General features: G+C 38.9%; 1 protein-coding gene across 2 annotated transcripts; it reads left to right on the top strand.

Moving 5' to 3' along the window:
- Nucleotides 1–1,838: 1,838 nt before the first annotated feature.
- OTULIN (OTU deubiquitinase with linear linkage specificity) lies at nucleotides 1,839–15,497 on the top strand. 2 transcript variants are annotated; one of them, XM_083826136.1, is made up of 8 exons: nucleotides 1,839–1,861; nucleotides 3,020–3,352; nucleotides 6,187–6,263; nucleotides 7,103–7,197; nucleotides 8,421–8,564; nucleotides 10,942–11,067; nucleotides 12,305–12,574; nucleotides 13,877–15,497. In XM_083826136.1, exons 2-8 carry the CDS (start codon nucleotides 3,042–3,044, stop codon nucleotides 14,069–14,071), a joined length of 1,218 nt encoding a protein of 405 aa, XP_083682262.1. In that variant the 5' UTR covers nucleotides 1,839–1,861; nucleotides 3,020–3,041; the 3' UTR covers nucleotides 14,072–15,497. The 2 variants fall into 2 exon arrangements, with proteins under 2 accessions (XP_083682262.1, XP_083682261.1); XM_083826135.1 differs by lacking the exon at nucleotides 1,839–1,861 and adding an exon at nucleotides 2,077–2,269.
- Nucleotides 15,498–18,467: the final 2,970 nt, after the last annotated feature.

Here is an 18,467-nt window from a genome sequence, read left to right as displayed (position 1 = left end):
ACTGCAGATTCATTATACCAGTTTTTATTTCCTTCAGCTTTAAATTATTTTGTATTGTTCCACTCTCTTCAACTGCTAATGTATTCAGCCCCTGAGAAGGGGGTCTTTATGCAAGACAAAGCTATTCTTTGAATCTCTGGATCTTGGAAAGCAATGACTAGTACACAGCTCTTTTGCCACACATTTGTGAAATGTGTCATGGAAATTCCAGTTACTTCCAGATACTGTGTACCTATGCTAAACCTAAAAATACCTTTGCTAAGATAACAAATTTTACATATGCTTGTAATACGTTGTTGACAAGAGGCAGAAACCTTATGCTTAGTATTTTACATAAAGACTGAATTGACAAATATTCTCTTGAATGACCTTTATCAATTCAACTACAGAACGTACCTAGTTTGAAGATTATTAACTTTTTCCAGTTGTTTTTGTAGGGGGAGCATTAGGTGGAGAGAGTGGACTTTTCTGTTGAATTTATTTATTCAGCCAGTGATTACATTTGGATTTTTTTTTCAATTAATGCAAACACAAAGTTTTATCAGGAACATGACTACTTTTGGGGATTTAATTTTTGTCTTTTTGTGATGAAGAGAAAAGAAAAAGTTACGTAATTGACATAAATCACATCTGTAAGTAGATAAATACTAAATGCAAAATAAATTCAAGACTTATAAGACAGGCAACTGTAATGACTCTTAAATGCTACTGAATATAGATTATTTTCATTAAAGGAACACGGGAAATGGGTACATTTCAAGTGGACTGGCTTTTGGAAGAGGAGTAATTCTCAAATGCCCAATGTGAAACAAGAATGCATTATGAGTCAAAGCAGCAGATCAAACAGTTGTTCAAAGAAAAGCATTTTTCAAAGGAAATATCATTGTCAAGAGCAATCCAGCACAGATTTAATCTGGGAAAAGAAGAGAAGTGTATAAGGTATAATAAGGTAAATAAGGTAAATAAGGTAAATAAGGTAAATAAGGTAATGCTTTTTTTTTCTTTCCCTCAAACATTCATGATAGTTCTTTGTGTCTCAAGAATAAAAGAAACAGTTTTTTTTTTTTTTACAGAAATGTCCATCAGTTTTATGTGACTTAAAAACGAGTAACATCGCAAATTGCTTGTTATTGTCATTTTGTCTTTCTATAGGTCTTAATTACTACCTAACCTCCTGTCAGAATGCTTGTGGTTATTTTTCCCCAGTCTTAGCATAGCTTAGCATTACACAGAGAATGTATATTCATGTGAGGGAAAATGAATTGCTGAAAGATTAATACTTTTTTTTTCCTGGCATCTTCAGTCCTGATTTCAAGGTGAAGTCCCTCCAAAATGCTCACTTAAATGGACTTTCTTCTACCAAAGGTGGTCCTTTCGGGACCCAGGAGTTGGACTCGATGATCCTTTTGGTTTCCTTCCAATTTGGGATATTCTATGAATCTATGATTTTTCTACTTTTTTACTGTTCTGGATATTACTTGTTTTTAATAGTATTGGGTATACTTAACTGAGTAACATGTATTTTAACTTTGAAAGGTTTATTTTTTAACTTGCTCAGCAGCGCTCTAAGGCCAAGGATTTCTTATATTTTACAGCTTTGTTTGAGAGAGGATCATTAAAAACACACCTTAAAATCAAGGCCTAGGCTTGAATCAATGTGGTGACTATTTATTTATTGATTGATTGATTGATTTTCTGGAGGAGGTGTTTCCTGCCTCTGACAAACTCCATATGATGGCTGTCACCTGTGCATTATCTTTTACAGTGCTGGCATTTTACAGGGGGCATCTGACAACTGGAAAGCAGCTCCCCCATGTATTTAAAATAATCTATCGCTGTAAGCAAGGATTGGGGGTTTCATGTAAGTCCTTTTACTTCTTGTAACAACAAGCCTTTTCTTTTTACGCTTTATTGGAAGGGGAAGAGAGGAAGCCCCTACAGCCCGTCACGGACGGGTTCCCAGCAGGAACCCTCTTCTCCCTCCCGCGGCCGCGGCCATCTTGGCGGCCGGCCACACAGCGGGGGGCGCGCATGCGCCGGAGTTCCGTGCGGGCGCTCCGCATGACCCGGGACCAGCGGCGCCGGGCCGGAAGATGGCGGCGGCCGGGGCGGAAGCGGCGGCGGAGCGGGCTCGGTGCGGGCGGCGGCGGCCGCTGTAGGCGGGCGGTTGGGTCGCGGCCGGCCCCGCGGCCATGAGCGGCGGGCGGGCGGCGGCCTCCTGCCCTCCGCGGGGCTCCGGGAGGCTCCGCGGCTGCGGGGCGCCGGGAAGGTGAGGAGGGGTGGCCGCCGTGCCGGGGGTGGCGGCGGAAAGAAAGGGGCGTGAGGGCACGGCGGCGGGGGGAAGGAGAGGCTGTGGCGGGGGCCTGTGAGCTGGGCGCCGAAGGACTTAAATAAAGTTTTAAGTATAGCGGCTGGTGATGGCAGGTCGGGGGTGTCCGCCGCGTGAATTTGGTAACTGCACACCAACCCTCCTTTTTGCGGTGGGGGGGGGCACGTAACAATTTGACATAAATACTTGTGAGGGCACATCCAGAGCCTTTGGAGAACTTATTAGAAGGTGTCACAGGAGCTTATTTCACAGCGGTTTGGGAAATATCCTGGGGTCAACAGCCAGCGCTGGTTTTTGCATTGCACCGGGGTTATTGCTTAATACGGCGTTTCACAGAGCACCGCCTGAGTTTGTCAACGTGCTCTTCTTGCAAGACTGATCCTTGTTTCATTGGGATTTCTGTTAATTATCAAGTGTTCAGGTGATTGAGCCCCAGGTAGTTTTTGAGGAACTGGCACAGAACTGCTTCAGTGAGAACTGATCTCCTCCTCCTGCGGAGAGGAGTTTGGAAATAGTTTGGGAACTGTTATCTTTACCAAGCTCTTCTGGATGTTGCTCCTTCTTTTAGATAATTTAAGTAACATCTGAATGTCCAGAGTATAAGTTAACTATTGAAATATTGCAACTTTCTTAAAACATGTGCTTTTGCGCTACCACGAGAGATTCACGTTATGTGTGCATTCTTCAAAGCCAGGATAACTTTCAGGGATGGATGACAGAGCCACTCAGCCATTCTGCCAGGGCAGAACAGCTGCAGAAAAAGAGTACTGCGATACAGATGATGAAGCATGAAAAGGAAGCTGGTGTTCCTTCTAATGAATTTGGCTCAGCAAACGCAGTTACTGAGCAGAAAGGGCAATCTACAGAGGAAATGAGAGAAGAATACGTATACAGAAGTACTGGGGGATCTGAGGAGACAAATAGGATTACATCGCTTGTGACAGATGAGGATGCTTCAAGAAATTGTGAAATATATTTACCTGTGTCTTGTAATCCTTCAGCAATGGAGTTATCTCTGGACAGGTGAGGATTTGTTTAATATAGAATCTTTTTCCCATAAAAAAGGGTACTTCCACTTTATGAAATTTTGCTAAGAAATTCACTTTCAGAGGTTCCAATGAGTTGGTGTAATCAGTCTAAATGTCAAATCTTGAAATTTATGAAGGCCACCTTCACCCTTCGGCCAGATGCATTGTTTTAATCTTTGTGGGTTTTTTAGTGCTTTTTAGTCTTTCCCTGTCTAAGGGAATAATTGATCCAGTACTAAGTTCTTTGAGGGTAGAAACTGTAAAAAGTAAAGGTGGGTATTCTGGTAGCTTGTTTTTAATGTTGCAGACACTTTGCAAGGTGTAGTGCAGATAACAGGAGAAGGCTTTTTTAATCCTAATGCTTTAACCACTGCTTGTTTTCTGTAATAGTGAAGACTGTATTCTGTTCCTGACTCCTCCTGTTGTTTCACTTAATGTGTTATAGCTTTATTCAGAAGTCAAACTGTTTTTGTAAGTCTCTTGCCTTACAAGAAGTAAGGCTGAAGTCAAAGATGTAAATTTATTTCAAACTTTTTTCATTCTCATTTTTTCATTTTTTTTTCATTCAATTGTTCTTTTCCATCTGTTATTTTCACTATTGTCAAATATTGTGATGATTAATGGGAAAGGGTTTAGTTTCTGTGTTCTTGGTTCCACAGGTTTACTTAACTGAATAATCACTAGGCTAGAACAATGCAAAGATGTGAGCTCTTCTCTGAAATGAAAGTGTCTGTGCAGATGGATTGCACCTCTTAGCTACCTTGATTTCACAACAGCTCGGGTAAATTGCAGTGCTTTGTTTGTGCTGGGTGTTAGCTGTCAAGTAAACTGCTAATGTTGTTATGTTATCAACTCCCAGAAAGAAAACAGTATCATCTGCAGGAGGAAACATCACACTGCTAATTTGACATCAAACTTCTTTGACCTAACTCAGTTTACCAAGATGAGCACTGTTTTCTCTTAGTAATCTAAATGTATTCAAGACTGTATCCCAAAGCAATGCTCCCCCAAGTCCCGTTGGATCCCTTCTAGAAGCAGGTTCATGCTCAGAGGATGAGGTTGTTGCATTATATTTTAAATATTTCTTACTGCATTTAGCCTGTGTATAAGCTAGGCTAGGGATCACTCTTGTTGTTGGGTAACAAGTTCTTATTTTTTCATTGTGTTTTCAAGGTTATCAAGTATTCTTGAAACTCTTCACAAGCATTGTTGGCCCTAAATTTCTGGTGAGAAATGAGATCAGGTGTAGAAATTAAGGTTTGCCCAATGCCACACTGTAACAAGGATAAGGACTTTGGATATGTATCTCTGAGACTTCTCAGCAGATAGTGGTCTTTTATGGGGGACTACATCTATTGTTTCTGTTTTTAATTTATAGTTTTTTAGTATTGTTACACATCAGATTTCAAGCAGCTATTTGAGCAGCCAGGAAACCCAGCTTGAAAGTTGAAGGTTGGAAATTTGAGTAAAAACTAAACTGCACCTTCACAGGACTGCACTGTAGGTGACAGTTTCTTGGTATCAACCTATATTTCCCTTTATGTTGAACATTTTTCTTGTTCTTGAGGGAAATATATGCAAATGGGTTAGGAACTTTACTTTTTTTTTCCCCCTTCATAAAAAAGCTAATTTGGATATAAAGAAGAGGAAACGCAGAGCCATAATTTACCAATGTATTATTTAAACTTTAATGAGAGTAACTTACCATCTGGCTACACACAGCCTGTCCTTATGGTTTTCCTAACTGCTTGTCCTCCTTCCATTGTGTAAGATGAGGCAGGGTCACTGCCTTTATTTCTTTCTTGTCTTTTGCAGGCAAACTGGGGTTTTGAGTAACATGTTAGAAATCACCAGTAGTAGTGGGCAACGAATAATAATCTTACACTTTTTTTGCACATGTACTTTCTCCAAAATACAAGCTTTCAATATAACCTTCTCCAATTAGTGGTAAGTCTAAATGGCTTAGTAATATGTTTGGTGATACACTTTTTTCCAAGTATTTTAGCTGTGAAACTGATTTTCAAAAGTTTATTTATTAGGTGTTATTATTGTCCAATCAAGTTTAGAGGAGTGTGTGATTTACTGTCTTTTTTTCTTGAATGCTGCATGGGCCTCCATTCCTTACAGTAATGGTCACACCTCAGATTTGAGATCTCTTCTTGATAACACTGGGCTGTGCACAGAAACCATGTGCTTTCAGGCCATCTTTTCCTCCTTTGTGGTTGTAACTTGAGTTCTGAATATGTGCATATAGGTTCACATGGAGACTCTTAACTCTTAAGACAGCATACTTCGACCAAAAAGCAAAAGCTTATATTACAGCAGAAACATTTGCCTGGTTGTGAATTTTGTTTCAAGTTGGTACCATTCAAACCAGCTGAAGATAGCCGGCTGCTGTTTATCGTGATGTTCTGTTGCATATTCTGCTCGTTATTAGGCATGTTGTTCAGCCCCTATGGAAAAGATATAAAGCTCTTGTGGGTAATATGTTTTTAGTTGCATGCACAGGTTGCAGTATTCATGTATACAGATTAATAAGGCATTTTGGCTTTTATTGTTTGCTAATTTATAAAAAGTACAATTATAAAGGGGCTTTAGCACTCTGTCATCTCCATACAACCGGCAGAAGAGCAATTCAGACAGTTTCATTACTACCATTGGTGTCATAAATAAGAGTTTTATGCAAATGTGTAAGATGGAAATCAAATGAAATTGATATAGTACGTGGAGAAAGACATAAGTGTTTGCCTGTGGTGATAAAAAGGGGTAAAAGGTAAGTGACTATAAGATTAGTGCTGTTACATGACGTACGTGTCAATTTTTTTGTAGTGAGGAGGACATGTATCGCGATGCAGAAGAAATAGAGAGAGAGAAAATACTACTTGTTTGCAAGATGAGCTCTTCAGGTATGTTTGAACGTTGTGTGGCATTTCAATTACAGCATTACAATTAACTGTAGCACTAATTTGTAACAATTCAAGACCTTCATTTCCAATGATTTTTGTGCATGGATGTCTGTGCAATAGAAGTTACTTATCGTGACTGATTACATTGTACAATTTTAATTCACAAAAAGATCACTTTTACGCAAATCTAGTTGTTCTTTGTATATATTTTTTTTGTTTCTATTGTTACTTTACGAGAGAATGTGAATCCTTTGGAAAGCGGTGATACAGCCTATGTTATGACTGTTGTGTTTGAGAATTACTGATTTATATACATTATAAAAGCATCTGTTGTTGAGCACCCCTGATAACCTTACTCCTATTTGTTTAGGTGCAAAGGCTGTTGGGATTCCAAGAGAACCATATTTTTTTCTTCCCAGCATATTCAGGAAGACCTGTTGTCTTTCTTCCTTATAGTCTGGCTTTTGAAAGAAGAGGAGAAGTTTCTGTTGAACATTTTTTTTCTCTGATTTCTCTGCTAAGATGATGAAGAGTATCTTAATAATTTCTCTCTTTGCCAGTTAATATTTTTGGAAGACAGGAGCAGAGTGTTCTCTGTTTTGTTGAACTAAGTCCTTCTTTTTGTTCACTTGTCATTCTCAGAGCAAATGGCTTTTTTTTTTCTGGCTACAATACTAATAGCTACATAGTAGTTATAAGTTATGCTGCCAGTCTCTTTGTGCACCAAGGTGACTTTAAAGGGATAGCATGTATTTAGAAGTCTAAGTAATAATGCTTTCTCTATGTTGTTCTGTTTCACAGTTCTCCTCAGTGTAATCTTGCCTATTCTGTATTGACAGAATATAAACCAAGTGTTGCACCCGAAATGGATATCATGGAGTATTGCAGAAAAGAATGGAGAGGAAATACACCAGTAGCGAAAAGGATGAGAAAAGTATAAGTTCTACTTTCTTACTTTTATTGGGCTTTTTGTTTATATTTCTATGTTTCATAGATGGTTTCCTCTGCAAAAGACCTTTAAAACAGGAAATGCAACAGCAATATTTTTCAGTGTCTAGTCATGGAAGTGGCTAACAACTGGAAGATGGTTTTGTTCATACTTGTTCAAAATGTATTTTTGGCAAGGATACTCATGGTAATATTAAAATAAAAACCCTAGACTCTTCTTCATTACTGTTTTCAACTTAAATTTGGTTTATTGCTGTGAAATGGTAATCACAAGGACTATTGAGATGGCAGAGCAGTTGGCCAAAATTTTTTTGCAGAAGGAAAGTAACTGAAGTAGGTGAATGACTTGATTTTTAAGATGGGGAGCTGATGAGGATCAGGCTTTTTCTTTTAATTTTTCCTGAATCTCTTTTTCTGTAAGTCTTGGACATTTTTTTAATTAATTTTGAGCTAGAATGTTATAAAATAAAGAAGACTGGTTTTGGTGTTCTTTTCTTTGTTTGAAGTGGTGTTGGGTGGGGAACTTAGCGGTATGTATGAATTAACCTGAAATACTTTGTGTAAATCAAAATATCCATGTGTCATCTTCAAGAGGTTAGTAAGAATAGAGATGTAGAGCTCTGTAAATGAGCTGTAGAGACATATTAAGCTTCAGAATTTGCATTTCAATGTTGCGCCCTGTTACACATGTATGTCTGGGAACAGCAGGGAGGGGACAAATGTGCTGAGACGTGTCAAGGTATTTCAGTATAAACACAAATTTTCCCTAAGGCAAAAGCAAGCCACATGTGACATGTATTGGGTAAAATGGCATAAACTACTGCTGAAACTTCTTGTAAGCATGCTGTGTTTTTAGGTTTACGTTCTTGTGTGTGTGTTTGGATTTTATTTGAAATCTAAGTAGGCTAGCTACCTACATTTCAAAGATGTTTCTGCAGTGTAGTCAAATAAATGCCACAACCAATTATCTACTTCAGTTTCATTGGTTTCTTGTTTGTTATTCAGCAGAGCTAAAAGCAAAAAAAGCATAGTTTGATATAAACACATACAAACTTTCAAAACATTTAGTAGATTAAATCTTTTTAAAAATATTTTCATTTGGATGTTCCTACTCTAATACATTTTACGGTGCCAGTGCCTTGAAATATCTTGGTACCTTGAATTGTTTTATTAATGCTTTCATGTTATTTGGATTTTGTGTTTTCCTAGGGATATGAAGCAGTTGCTCAGAAATTTGCGTCAATAAGGAGAGTACGTGGTGATAACTATTGTGCTCTCAGAGCAACTCTCTTCCAGGCACTAAGTCAAGCTACTCAGCTACCAACCTGGCTGCAGAGTGAGGATTTTACCAAGGTATGTGTCAAACAGATCTTCTGACAGTAGGTGTTGTTGGTTCTAACCTATTGGATAATTTTAACATTTTATTTCTCTGTTACATGCTCACTCCTCAATATAGCTTAAACTGAAAAGTGGTAGTGTTCGGTTGTGTTGTAGATTTACAGCGATAGCTTCAACCTGGAATTGAGTCCAGGTCAACGTAGTTTCCAGTGTATAATGAATGAATGTTATTATGCTGAATGTAATGTAACTTGTCTTTATTTTGATTTCTTCTTAGTGCGTGTAATACAGCAGTGAAAGGTTCCCCCTAAAACACCTGGCCGTAAAAAATTTATAGAGAACTTATTCTAAGCACATCTGGAAAAACATCTTTTTAAAATTATCATGTATTTTTGTGTGCCATAGACGTTCTCTCTAGAAATTGGATTAACAAATTGGATGCTGCAGGCTTTTCAGAATGTGTGTAACCTGTGTCTTAAATGTTACTTAAAATAAGTATATGAGCAACTCCAATCTGACATGAAGAATAGTCCTTCTGGAGCATTGATGGATAAACACAGTGCGTTTTGTTAGGAATAGAAGAAAAATATTCCAAAAATTGTCTTGTGTTAGCAAAGTCCATTGGTGCTAATTGAATATGGAAGAAACATGTAAGAAGCTGCCTATACGAAAGCGGCCTGCTTCAGGGGAGTAAGTTTCCAGTTACCCAGGTTGCTGCTAGATATATAAATGATGAACCTCTGACACGCTCGGTTGTAGCCAGCGGTCAAGATCAAAGGGTAATATTCTTATCGCTTATCACCTTCCTGTATAACTCTGTGCTATTTTAAAATTTCTTATTGTGATCATTATCTTTACAAAAATGTCAGATGTTTAATTACTGATAAAAATATTTGTGAAATGTTTCATACTGCAGCAGTACATCGTAAAAAGTTTTCCTTTTTGTAAAATTATTCTCCTGACAACTCTCTAGACACTGTCAAACTATAGAAGATAGTTTCTCAGTGCTCTTTCAAAGAAGTTGCATACATTTTCATGTTCACCTATTTTGTTGTTGTGATTCACAGAAGGAATGTATGTCATACTATGGTAACTAACACCTTTTTGAAAAGGCATACAAGTTAATAAAAAGGCACTGATTAAGATAAGCTGTTAATGCATCAAAGGCAGTAGCAGAGGGCATGTAAGAGAAACATGTGGTGACAACTAGCAATACAACACCTTTTAAAAAAAAATGTGACAATGGTGTTTAGATTCATGTGCATATACCTACCTATAGGAGTTGCTGGCAAATAATCTTTGATTTAGTTCCATGTATCAAATTAGCGTAGCACTGAGAAGGAATGGGGGGATTGCGTATCTGGCATTAAGTACTTGCTTGCCATTAAAGAGAACATACTATTAATTTGCAGTCTGGATAAAATGAAAGCTGGCTGGTAATGACTGGTGGTATTCATGCTGCTCTAGCCAGGCAGTTAATTTAATGTGAGGCACAAATTACTGTGCAAGCTCTAGCAGTGAAATGGTAACGCATAACAAATGAGGGCCAAAAACTGGGCATGCAACTGCCAGTATATCCTTCAAGAGGAATGTAAAAGCTCTTAAGTGAGCAGGTGTAGCATGTGAGCAGTACAAAAGGCCGTTCTGAGGCTAAAGTATGATCTCATGCATCAACTAATCATAGAACATCTGAGTTGGAAGGGACCCACAAAAAGATCCTTGAGTCCAACTCCTAGGTCCCCAAAGGACCACCAAAAACCAGAAAATAAACATCAGACCATGTGTCTGAGAGCATTGTCCAAAAGCTTCTTGAACTCTGACAGGCTCAGTGCTGTGACCACATCCCTGGGGAGCCATCTTCAGGTTGTTCTTACAAGAAACCTTGTCCCATGGTGTTCTAATTAATGTTCCCTGAAAAAAAAAAAAAAAAAAGGCAAAAAACAAAACAGTTTTCATGCTCTGGATTAAGCATTTACAAAGAATTCTGGTTTATCTGGTGGATGTTATCACCTCTTTAGCCTCTTTTGCTTTTGGTTCAGGGAAACTTTTAGACACAGTCACTGTTTTCTGCTGTTGGAGTTTAAAAACCATCAAACCTTGAGTAACTTAAGGTGATTTTTTTTTTCTGTTGCTTATGTATTGCTTAGATGAGGGAATAGTAAGCAGTAGACCAGTATTCTGACCATTAGCCAGCAAGTATTATCCAGCCAGTTGTGTTCAGTTGTGGTCATAGCATCACATCTGTTCAGGAAATCATAAAACAGATCATTTTAAGGTGAAAAATATATTGTATAAAATCATTTAATATATATATGTATATATTAATGTGTAAGGCAGTATTTATTTCAAGATTTTTTTGACTTAAACTGCCTTTTCTTTTGTCTACTTCCAGCTTCCTGAGAACTTGTTGAGCAAATATGACTGGATCAAGCAGTGGCAGCTAAAGCAGAAACTAGGCAGGAAGATGGGAGAAATAAGTGATGAAATAAAAGAATATTTAATGCTACTAAGGAAAAAGGTTGGAAAAGTACTTGTTTGTTCTTGGTCACTTGCAAATAAGAAAAATGGTTGTGTTGATAGTAGTGTATTACTTAGCCCCATTTTCCTTTCCATGGCCCCCTGAAACTCTGGAGCCTACATAAAACTCTTCAGTTGTTCATGTTTTAGTGTTTATGCATATTCTCTTTTTCAAAGACTTTTAAAGAATATTTTGAAGGCTGCATTCAAGCGGGTTGGAATGAAATGCTGTTTTGGATTAACAAGCAGAAGTAGCCAAGCACTACACGGCCTCTCTCAGAACAGGGAGAAAATATGATAAAGCTTGTGGCTTGAGATAAGAACAGGGAGGTCTCTTGTCAACTGCTGTCATGGGCAAAACAGACTCAGCACGGGGAAAATTAACTTATTGCCAATTAAAAAGGGACTAGAGCAATTAGAACTAGAACCACCTTATTCCCATTCACCTCTTCCACCTCCCAGCCCAAGCGGCACTGGAGAATGGGGAATTGGGGCTGCGGTCAGTCCCTGACGCTTCGTCTCTGTTGCTCCCTCACAGTCACTCTCTGCCCCTGCTCCACGTGGGGTCCCTCCCACGGGATGCCGTCCTTCCCGTACCACGGGGTGTCCCTCCTGCACAGACCTAGGGGTCTGCAGGGCTTTTTCTCACTCCTCTCTCCCAGCTGCTGTTGCCCAGCGGGTTTTCCCTTTTTTCAACCTGCTCTCCCAGAGGCCCACCCAGCGTTGCTCCCTGGCTTGGCCCTGGCCAGCAGCGGGTCCCTTTTGGAGCTGGCTGGAGCTGGCTCTAATCTGACATGGGGCAGCTGCTGGCCTCTGCTCACAGAGGCCACCCCTGCAGCCTCCCTTCTGCCAAAACCTTGCCACATAAACCCAATACAAATATGCATTCTGAATAACTGAAATGTAAAGAGTATGAAAAATCTAGGATTTATGACAGGAAACAAAAAGCCTGTTGCCTTTTTCTTTTGACAATGTGTTTTGCCACCTTGTAACAATTTCCAACGTCCCCCCGTTTTGCTCTTAAGGACTAACACAAAAACAGACTAACCCAGCTTGACCTTGGCAGAGCTACAGCTGTGGAAATACTCTAGATTGTTTTTTAAAAAGGTACAGAGCCTTTTTCAAGTTAAATTCTGAGTGCATATGCTCAACATCTGATGATTCACAAGTGGCTTTTTGCAGCTCCTGCACAGTGATGGCTATTGATACATGTTGTGTTTGCTTGTTTGTTTTTACAGTGGAAGTATATAAGTGAAATCAAGGGTCCTATTGAGAAACAAGAAGCATGTGATAAATTGTTTAAAAATGAAGAGGAGGAGTACAGTCTGTATGAAGCTCTGAAATTTTTGATGCTTAACACAGCCATTGAGTTATACAATGATGATAAAAATGGAAGGAGAGTTCCTGTTTTCTCATGGTTACTGTTTGCACGGGATACATCCAGCAACCCTTGTCAGTTAATGCATAATCATTTGAATCAAATAGGTCACAGTGGAGGCCTTGAACAAGTAAGAAGAGAGTGTTCTTTTAGTGTTATTTTTCTGCTTGGAATTTGCAGTGGTTTAAGAAATTGTCCAGCTTTTGTTAGTCTGATCTTTCATTAGAAAAAGTATAGTAGAACCGTTTGCTTTTACTAAGGATCTGTAAAGGTCTTTTAAATGCTCTTTCTTCTGTGGCTGATGACATTGGGGTAAGTAACATCATGCTTTGGAAGTATGGTATTTATTCATAGTAGCTATTGTCTTAGTCTCTTAATTGTTAATTTAGCTGTTTAAAAATATGATAAAAGCTAACACTCAAGTGATGAAGATCATGTGCAGAACATAGACTTGCTGGTTCTGATAAATTAATGGCACTTATTGCCTCATATGTTGCAGAAATGATATGCATATCACAAAAGCACCCCAGAACAAAACCTAGCAGTTAATGAGATGAATAGTCTTAAAGACTGTAGAAACATCTGTTTTAAAAATCCACGTGGTACATCAATTAAATTCAGTAGCTTAAAAACACTAAGAACATGGGAGCATTATGTTTGATTTGTGTTCTTGGCTTAAAAATCTGGTAACCCTGGCATAGATGAGACAGGTTGCTACTACTGTTAAATTAGCTGATGACTTGCAAAGATGAAACTGCAGTGATTTTTGTCAGCAGTGATGTTTTTGCTGTCCACTTTGGTCAGTAAGTGATGTTGCATAATTCCATGCTGACTAAACTTATTTATTTTGGTAATATTTGTTGTTGTAAATTGTTATTTAGAACAGGGTATGCTTGTCGCTGTAGTAGAGAAGATAGAGGAAGAAGCTGCAAAAATCTTCTGAATTCCCTTTGATAGCTACAGGCTTTGTAAGGGCTTTCCATCTGCTGTTTATTGGCTAGAAATTCAGAGTACCTGCTCTGAATTCCAATTTCAGGGGGAAGGGTCGTTGCCTGAAGCTGGTCCTTGTCTGGTTTATTGACTTAATGGGATGAGTACTGCTCTGAGAGACTGTCTTTCCTACCTGCTCATGGCAGTAGGGAAATGGGATTCTCTGTATAAACCAGTGTTTCCGAAGGACTTGTATCTTACTGTGACATTTTTGCATCTGAAGAGCGCTATGTTAAAGGCATGTATAGTACAGCTATCTGTGCACCAAGTTATGAATGGCTTTAATGGTCAAGATACTGATTGAGAGGCAGTCACATACAGGCATTCACGTTTCTCGTATTTTAAAATGACATCTGATCAGTATTAGTATTTTTTATATGCACTATTTTGTAAATCTATGTTTGATTTTTACATGCCGTATTTCTGCTTTTTTCCGATGTAGGTGGAAATGTTTCTCCTTGCTTATGCTCTGCAGTACACCATCCAAGTGTATCGACTGTATAAGTATAATACGGATGAGTTCATCACACTTTATCCCAATGACCCAGAGGAGGACTGGCCTGTGGTGACTCTCATAACTGAAGATGACAGACATTATAATATTCCAGTCAGAATGTGCCAAGAAACTATGTTATAAAGAAGAGATTTTTAGCAGACACACCTGTGCTTATTGAGGTTTCCATTGCTGTTTTGAAACAGGATGATGATGAAATCTGTGTTATTAAATCTGCAACAACTTGAAACCCTTGTTTTAGAAGTTTACATCTGAACTAAAATATCAGATTCCGTTCTAAGAATAAATGAGTAAAAATTTTGGAAGCATGGCTTGTTACAAAAAAAAAAAAAGTAAAAATACGGAAACTTCTGCAATCTTTTTTTTTTAATTTATTTTGAAGGGCTTACTCTGAATAGAAATGCAAAAGCTATAGACTTTCTTCTTTTAAGAAGATACGTGAGGCTTTGTAGTAGGACATGAGCTGACTTGTGCTCTCCGAAGTAACGAGGAACTTTTCTAGACACTTAAATTCATCAGTAAGCTGACAGTGTCCTGACTGATTTTTGTAGTGCTGCACAGAAGCAATTTGTGTAAAACTTGGGTCTCAGGAAACAGTATAATTCTTTTGCAGTTGGAATTTTACATCTACCATGGTTTTTATGCTGTAAGAGAGATGCTTATTTAAAGTTTCCTAATGCTTTGGGGGTTTTTCTAGACATGAATATTGCATTTAGAAGCCAGACATTTGTTACACTGAAAATGAAGAGCTTTTCCGCTTTCAGCCCCTAGAGAGGATCATGGCAGCAGGACTTGATGATAAAGCAGTATAGACCATGTTTGTCAATAGGTGATGAATGCAAAACTGACACAGAATTCTGTCTTCAGTGACAGGAGATGACCACCACATGCCCACTAACTTACATGTCTGTTAATGTTACTGTTTCTGTAACGTTAAGCTTTATTGGTAACTGCTGTGGAGATCATCAGGGTTTTAATTCACAAAGGCAGTGCTGTATGTGGAAGTAAATTTATGCTGTCACTTCTCCGCTTGTTGGAGGAGCAGGTAGGAGGTTCTATGTTTCTGCTTTCTGTGTTCAAAATTTTTTCAGTTGAAAGAACACAGAACGTGTCAGGTGCTGGCATAGCTAAAATAAATACAACCTTCACCTTGAAGTGGAAGTTTGCCCTACAGATGATTGTCGTACAAGAGTGAGGTTGATGAAATGCCAGTCATGCACAGATCACCTGGCTTCTTTTGGAAGGTCTTATATAAAAGGGATAAGATTACAAAAGCTACTATTCATTCAACTATTCTGGAGGAAATGATATGCAAAACTTCAAATTCTTCTGGTTTTACTGAAAATTAGTGCATTAATTTTTATTTTATTGTGAAAGATAATGAGAATGTATATTCACTGCATTCTAAAATGTTATTTAGATGCATCTTAATGTGGTCTGTCATGTACTCAGTGTTGTATGTTACTTTTGCCTTGTAAAACTAGTCTGGTCTGTTCCAGAAAAGTTTCTGGGAGCTACAGCAAAAGCAAAATAAACTCATCTGGCAGTATTTTGTTTCTTTGTCTCATGCCATGTTTTTGTCCCTAGCTTTTCATTTTTGAGTCTTTAACTTTGAAGTCCTCTTTCTGATTATTTACATCTTGAAAGCTGCAGAACATAGTGATGTATGTAATTACAAGTAACTGTTGGCTTGCTGCTTGCTTATGGATGGAAGAGGAAAAAAAACCACAACCTATTATCCAAGTAATACTGAAGGGGGAAACTAAAGTAGCTTTTCCAACTTACTAAACTCTGGTAAGATAGTTGCACTTCTGAATTAAATAACTGAAATAATCCAAATCTTGGTATCTTTTAATTCTCACAGTTTTAACATTAATTTTAATCAACTGCACCATTCTTTGAAAACACATCCTTGTCATACAGTTGGAGCAGTGTGATACATAAGGCTTTTTAAGAACTGGATTTGCAGGTGTTATGTATGTAAACAATTCACATAGCTGGCCTGTACATTGAACCAAGAACTGCAGGACTGAGCACAAGGTATACGTATGCATTGTCTTATACTGCTCCTGCAGAAATTAGCAAATGGTAGAAAAGCAGTTGCTTTGTATTTTCCATGGATATTTTGGAAATAAATAATACACTTGAATCAGAGTGCTGTCGTTATACCACAGGCAACAGTCCAGGTGGTCCTGGGGCTTGCTCTGCTTTGCATTGTACCCTGTGGGGACCACTAGCTGTGGACAGAGCTGTATCGAAATGGAGCTGCCGTGTGCAAGGCAGCGCAGTGGAGGCTTGGTGTAGCTCTGAGGAGCTTGTACTGAAACCAGCCTGATGTGCCCTGTAGGGGCTTGCCCCAGAATCTGCCTGCCTGGGGAGGTGCGGATGTGCTCGGTTCAGGACTGTAGCTTCATGCAGATTGTTGAGTCACAACTGCCAAAATCCTGGCCAGATTTGTTTCTGTAGGACAGCAACAGCCCTACCATCAGGTGCTACTGAAGGAGAGCAAGGGGGAATTTGTCTCTTACCGGGATGGTGGATGTGATCAAATAACGCTTTGTAAGTGTTAAAGCAAGCAGGGAGAGGGAGCTCTTGCACTGTGTATCAAGTGCATAGCTCTGTTCATGCTCTGATGTCCCTAATAGTTGCGTCAACTCTGCGCGGTCTGCATTTTGTTGTCTTCTGTCCGCGATTGACATTTGTTCCCCCAGCACGCCAGTTGGCAGGACAGGACTGAAAATGTTTTAAGATGACCAAATGTGCTTTATGAATACTCCCTTTTTTGGTGATGGTGGAAGTCCACAGGGAGCATGTGTTGGAAGCTTGCCCCTAGATGAATAATTGTACCATGACATCGAATAACAGGCTTTAAGTCAGACAGATGCAAAGAGCATTTCCATTTATAAATTTGTTGAGGAGGAGAATCAACATAAGTGAAAAGGAAATGTTATTAACTCCACAGAGCTAAAAGTGACGTGGGGAATGTTTAGCATGGTAGAGGCCTCTTGGAAGAAGGTGATTGTCTAACCTCTTTTCCCCATGTCCGCATCAGTGCTGATGACTTACCCTTATTTCTGTTCCTGACTTCTATTCAAGCCAATGAGATGCTAAAAAAGCAACAAACCACATGATGCTTTGAGCCATTGAGGATCTAGGCAGTACTGACTAAAAACTGTTTTATCAGTGCAGTCAAGGGAGTGTTGTGGCATACTGACGAGGAGTGGAACACTGAATGTCATTGCCAGTCGTCTTCTCCAGAGGACCGTTTCCCCAGCTTTGCAGCCTTTTTGGAAATATGCTTTTATTTTATTTTATTTTTTTTTCTGTTTTCACATACCTGCCAAGGAGGTCTCTGAAGTGATGTATTTCATTCAGGCTGTTGCAGCGGGCAGCAGCTGCAGGGGCCGCCTTTATCAGGCTATGTCAGGTAGCCCCTGCACATGCTCTTCGGCATCAAGCTTTTATTCAGACACCCTAGACCAGTCTGCCTGAGGCTCGGATGAAAATATGACACCTCATTTCACACAACGATGCTTTCACACAGGCCATGCATGGTAGGTATTATTACGTGTTTTTATGATCTCACCTTTCTAGAATTTGATAGTTCTGGAAGAGTTTGTGACTTTCTGGGATGGGACAGAATTCAGACATTTTCTTTGCTAGATATGTTGTGCACCAACCCATCTTTTATTTAAAAAAAATAAAAATAAAAAAGGAAAAGCTGCTCTAATAGTAACGAAACTAGTATCGTCTCTCTCAATTTCCACAGTCTTTGTTTCACAGACCAGTCACCAAAAATACCCATTTTCTGGCCTACAGCTGACACTTGGGACTTATTTCTCAGTATATATGTGCTATCACCAAGGGGCAGAAAGAAATATGATAACACTCTTCTATTATTACCTACAGTGTGGTTCCTGAATTGCAGATACAAAATAATAATAATAATAATAAAATTTCTAGCTTACTGTGTTAAATATAAAACACTGCTTTAGACTTATGGTTGTAACTATGCCACGCTATACCTTTAGGGGTGGAGCACTTGCCAGACTGTTTTTTACTCTTTATGATTCTGAATATCACTTTTTTACATCATAAGATTTATTTATTTACTTTAGTATGAAAGGTTACAAGAAATTATAAATTATATACAGCAAGGAGGGTATATAATCTGCAGGCTTATGGGCCATGAGAGAACCGCAGCTGTTTCACTCAAGCTCTTGCTAAAACCCCCTTCTTTGAGTGGATATTTTTTGTTGTTTTTAAATAAAGTTTGAGTAACATTTTGGCTATTGTTTTACTGCAAAAGGTCTTGGTGTTTTATTCAAAGAGCAGTGTGCAGAGCTTAAAGAAACCTCTTGGGTGAGAGCCTGCTTCTTGCCACTTCTGCAGCATGCTCATTTCACAAGCTTTTCTGCTTCTTGTCAAAGTTGGCTTTCTGTGTTGGGGTGTAATTAACTGCATCAGGAGAGTACTTGTATTTTGGAGGAGCATGTTCCTTTCAGTAGGGTGGCAAGCG

The sequence above is a fragment of the Anser anser genome, assembly GCF_964211835.1.
Source record: "Anser anser genome assembly, chromosome: 2".
Taxonomy (NCBI): Eukaryota; Metazoa; Chordata; class Aves; order Anseriformes; family Anatidae; genus Anser; species Anser anser.
Note: the sequence above shows the minus strand (reverse complement) of the source record. Positions and strands in the feature narration are given on the sequence as shown.

Excerpts from the sequence above, each read along its gene's own strand:
- OTULIN (XM_083826135.1), top strand. The coding sequence starts at position 2,193 with ATGAGCGGCGGGCGGGCGGCGGCCTCCTGCCCTCCGCGGGGCTCCGGG. Across the intron at positions 6,264-7,102 it reads TTGCAAGATGAGCTCTTCAG|AATATAAACCAAGTGTTGCA; the intron begins GTATGTTTGAAC and ends CTGTATTGACAG. Across the intron at positions 8,565-10,941 it reads AGAGTGAGGATTTTACCAAG|CTTCCTGAGAACTTGTTGAG; the intron begins GTATGTGTCAAA and ends GTCTACTTCCAG.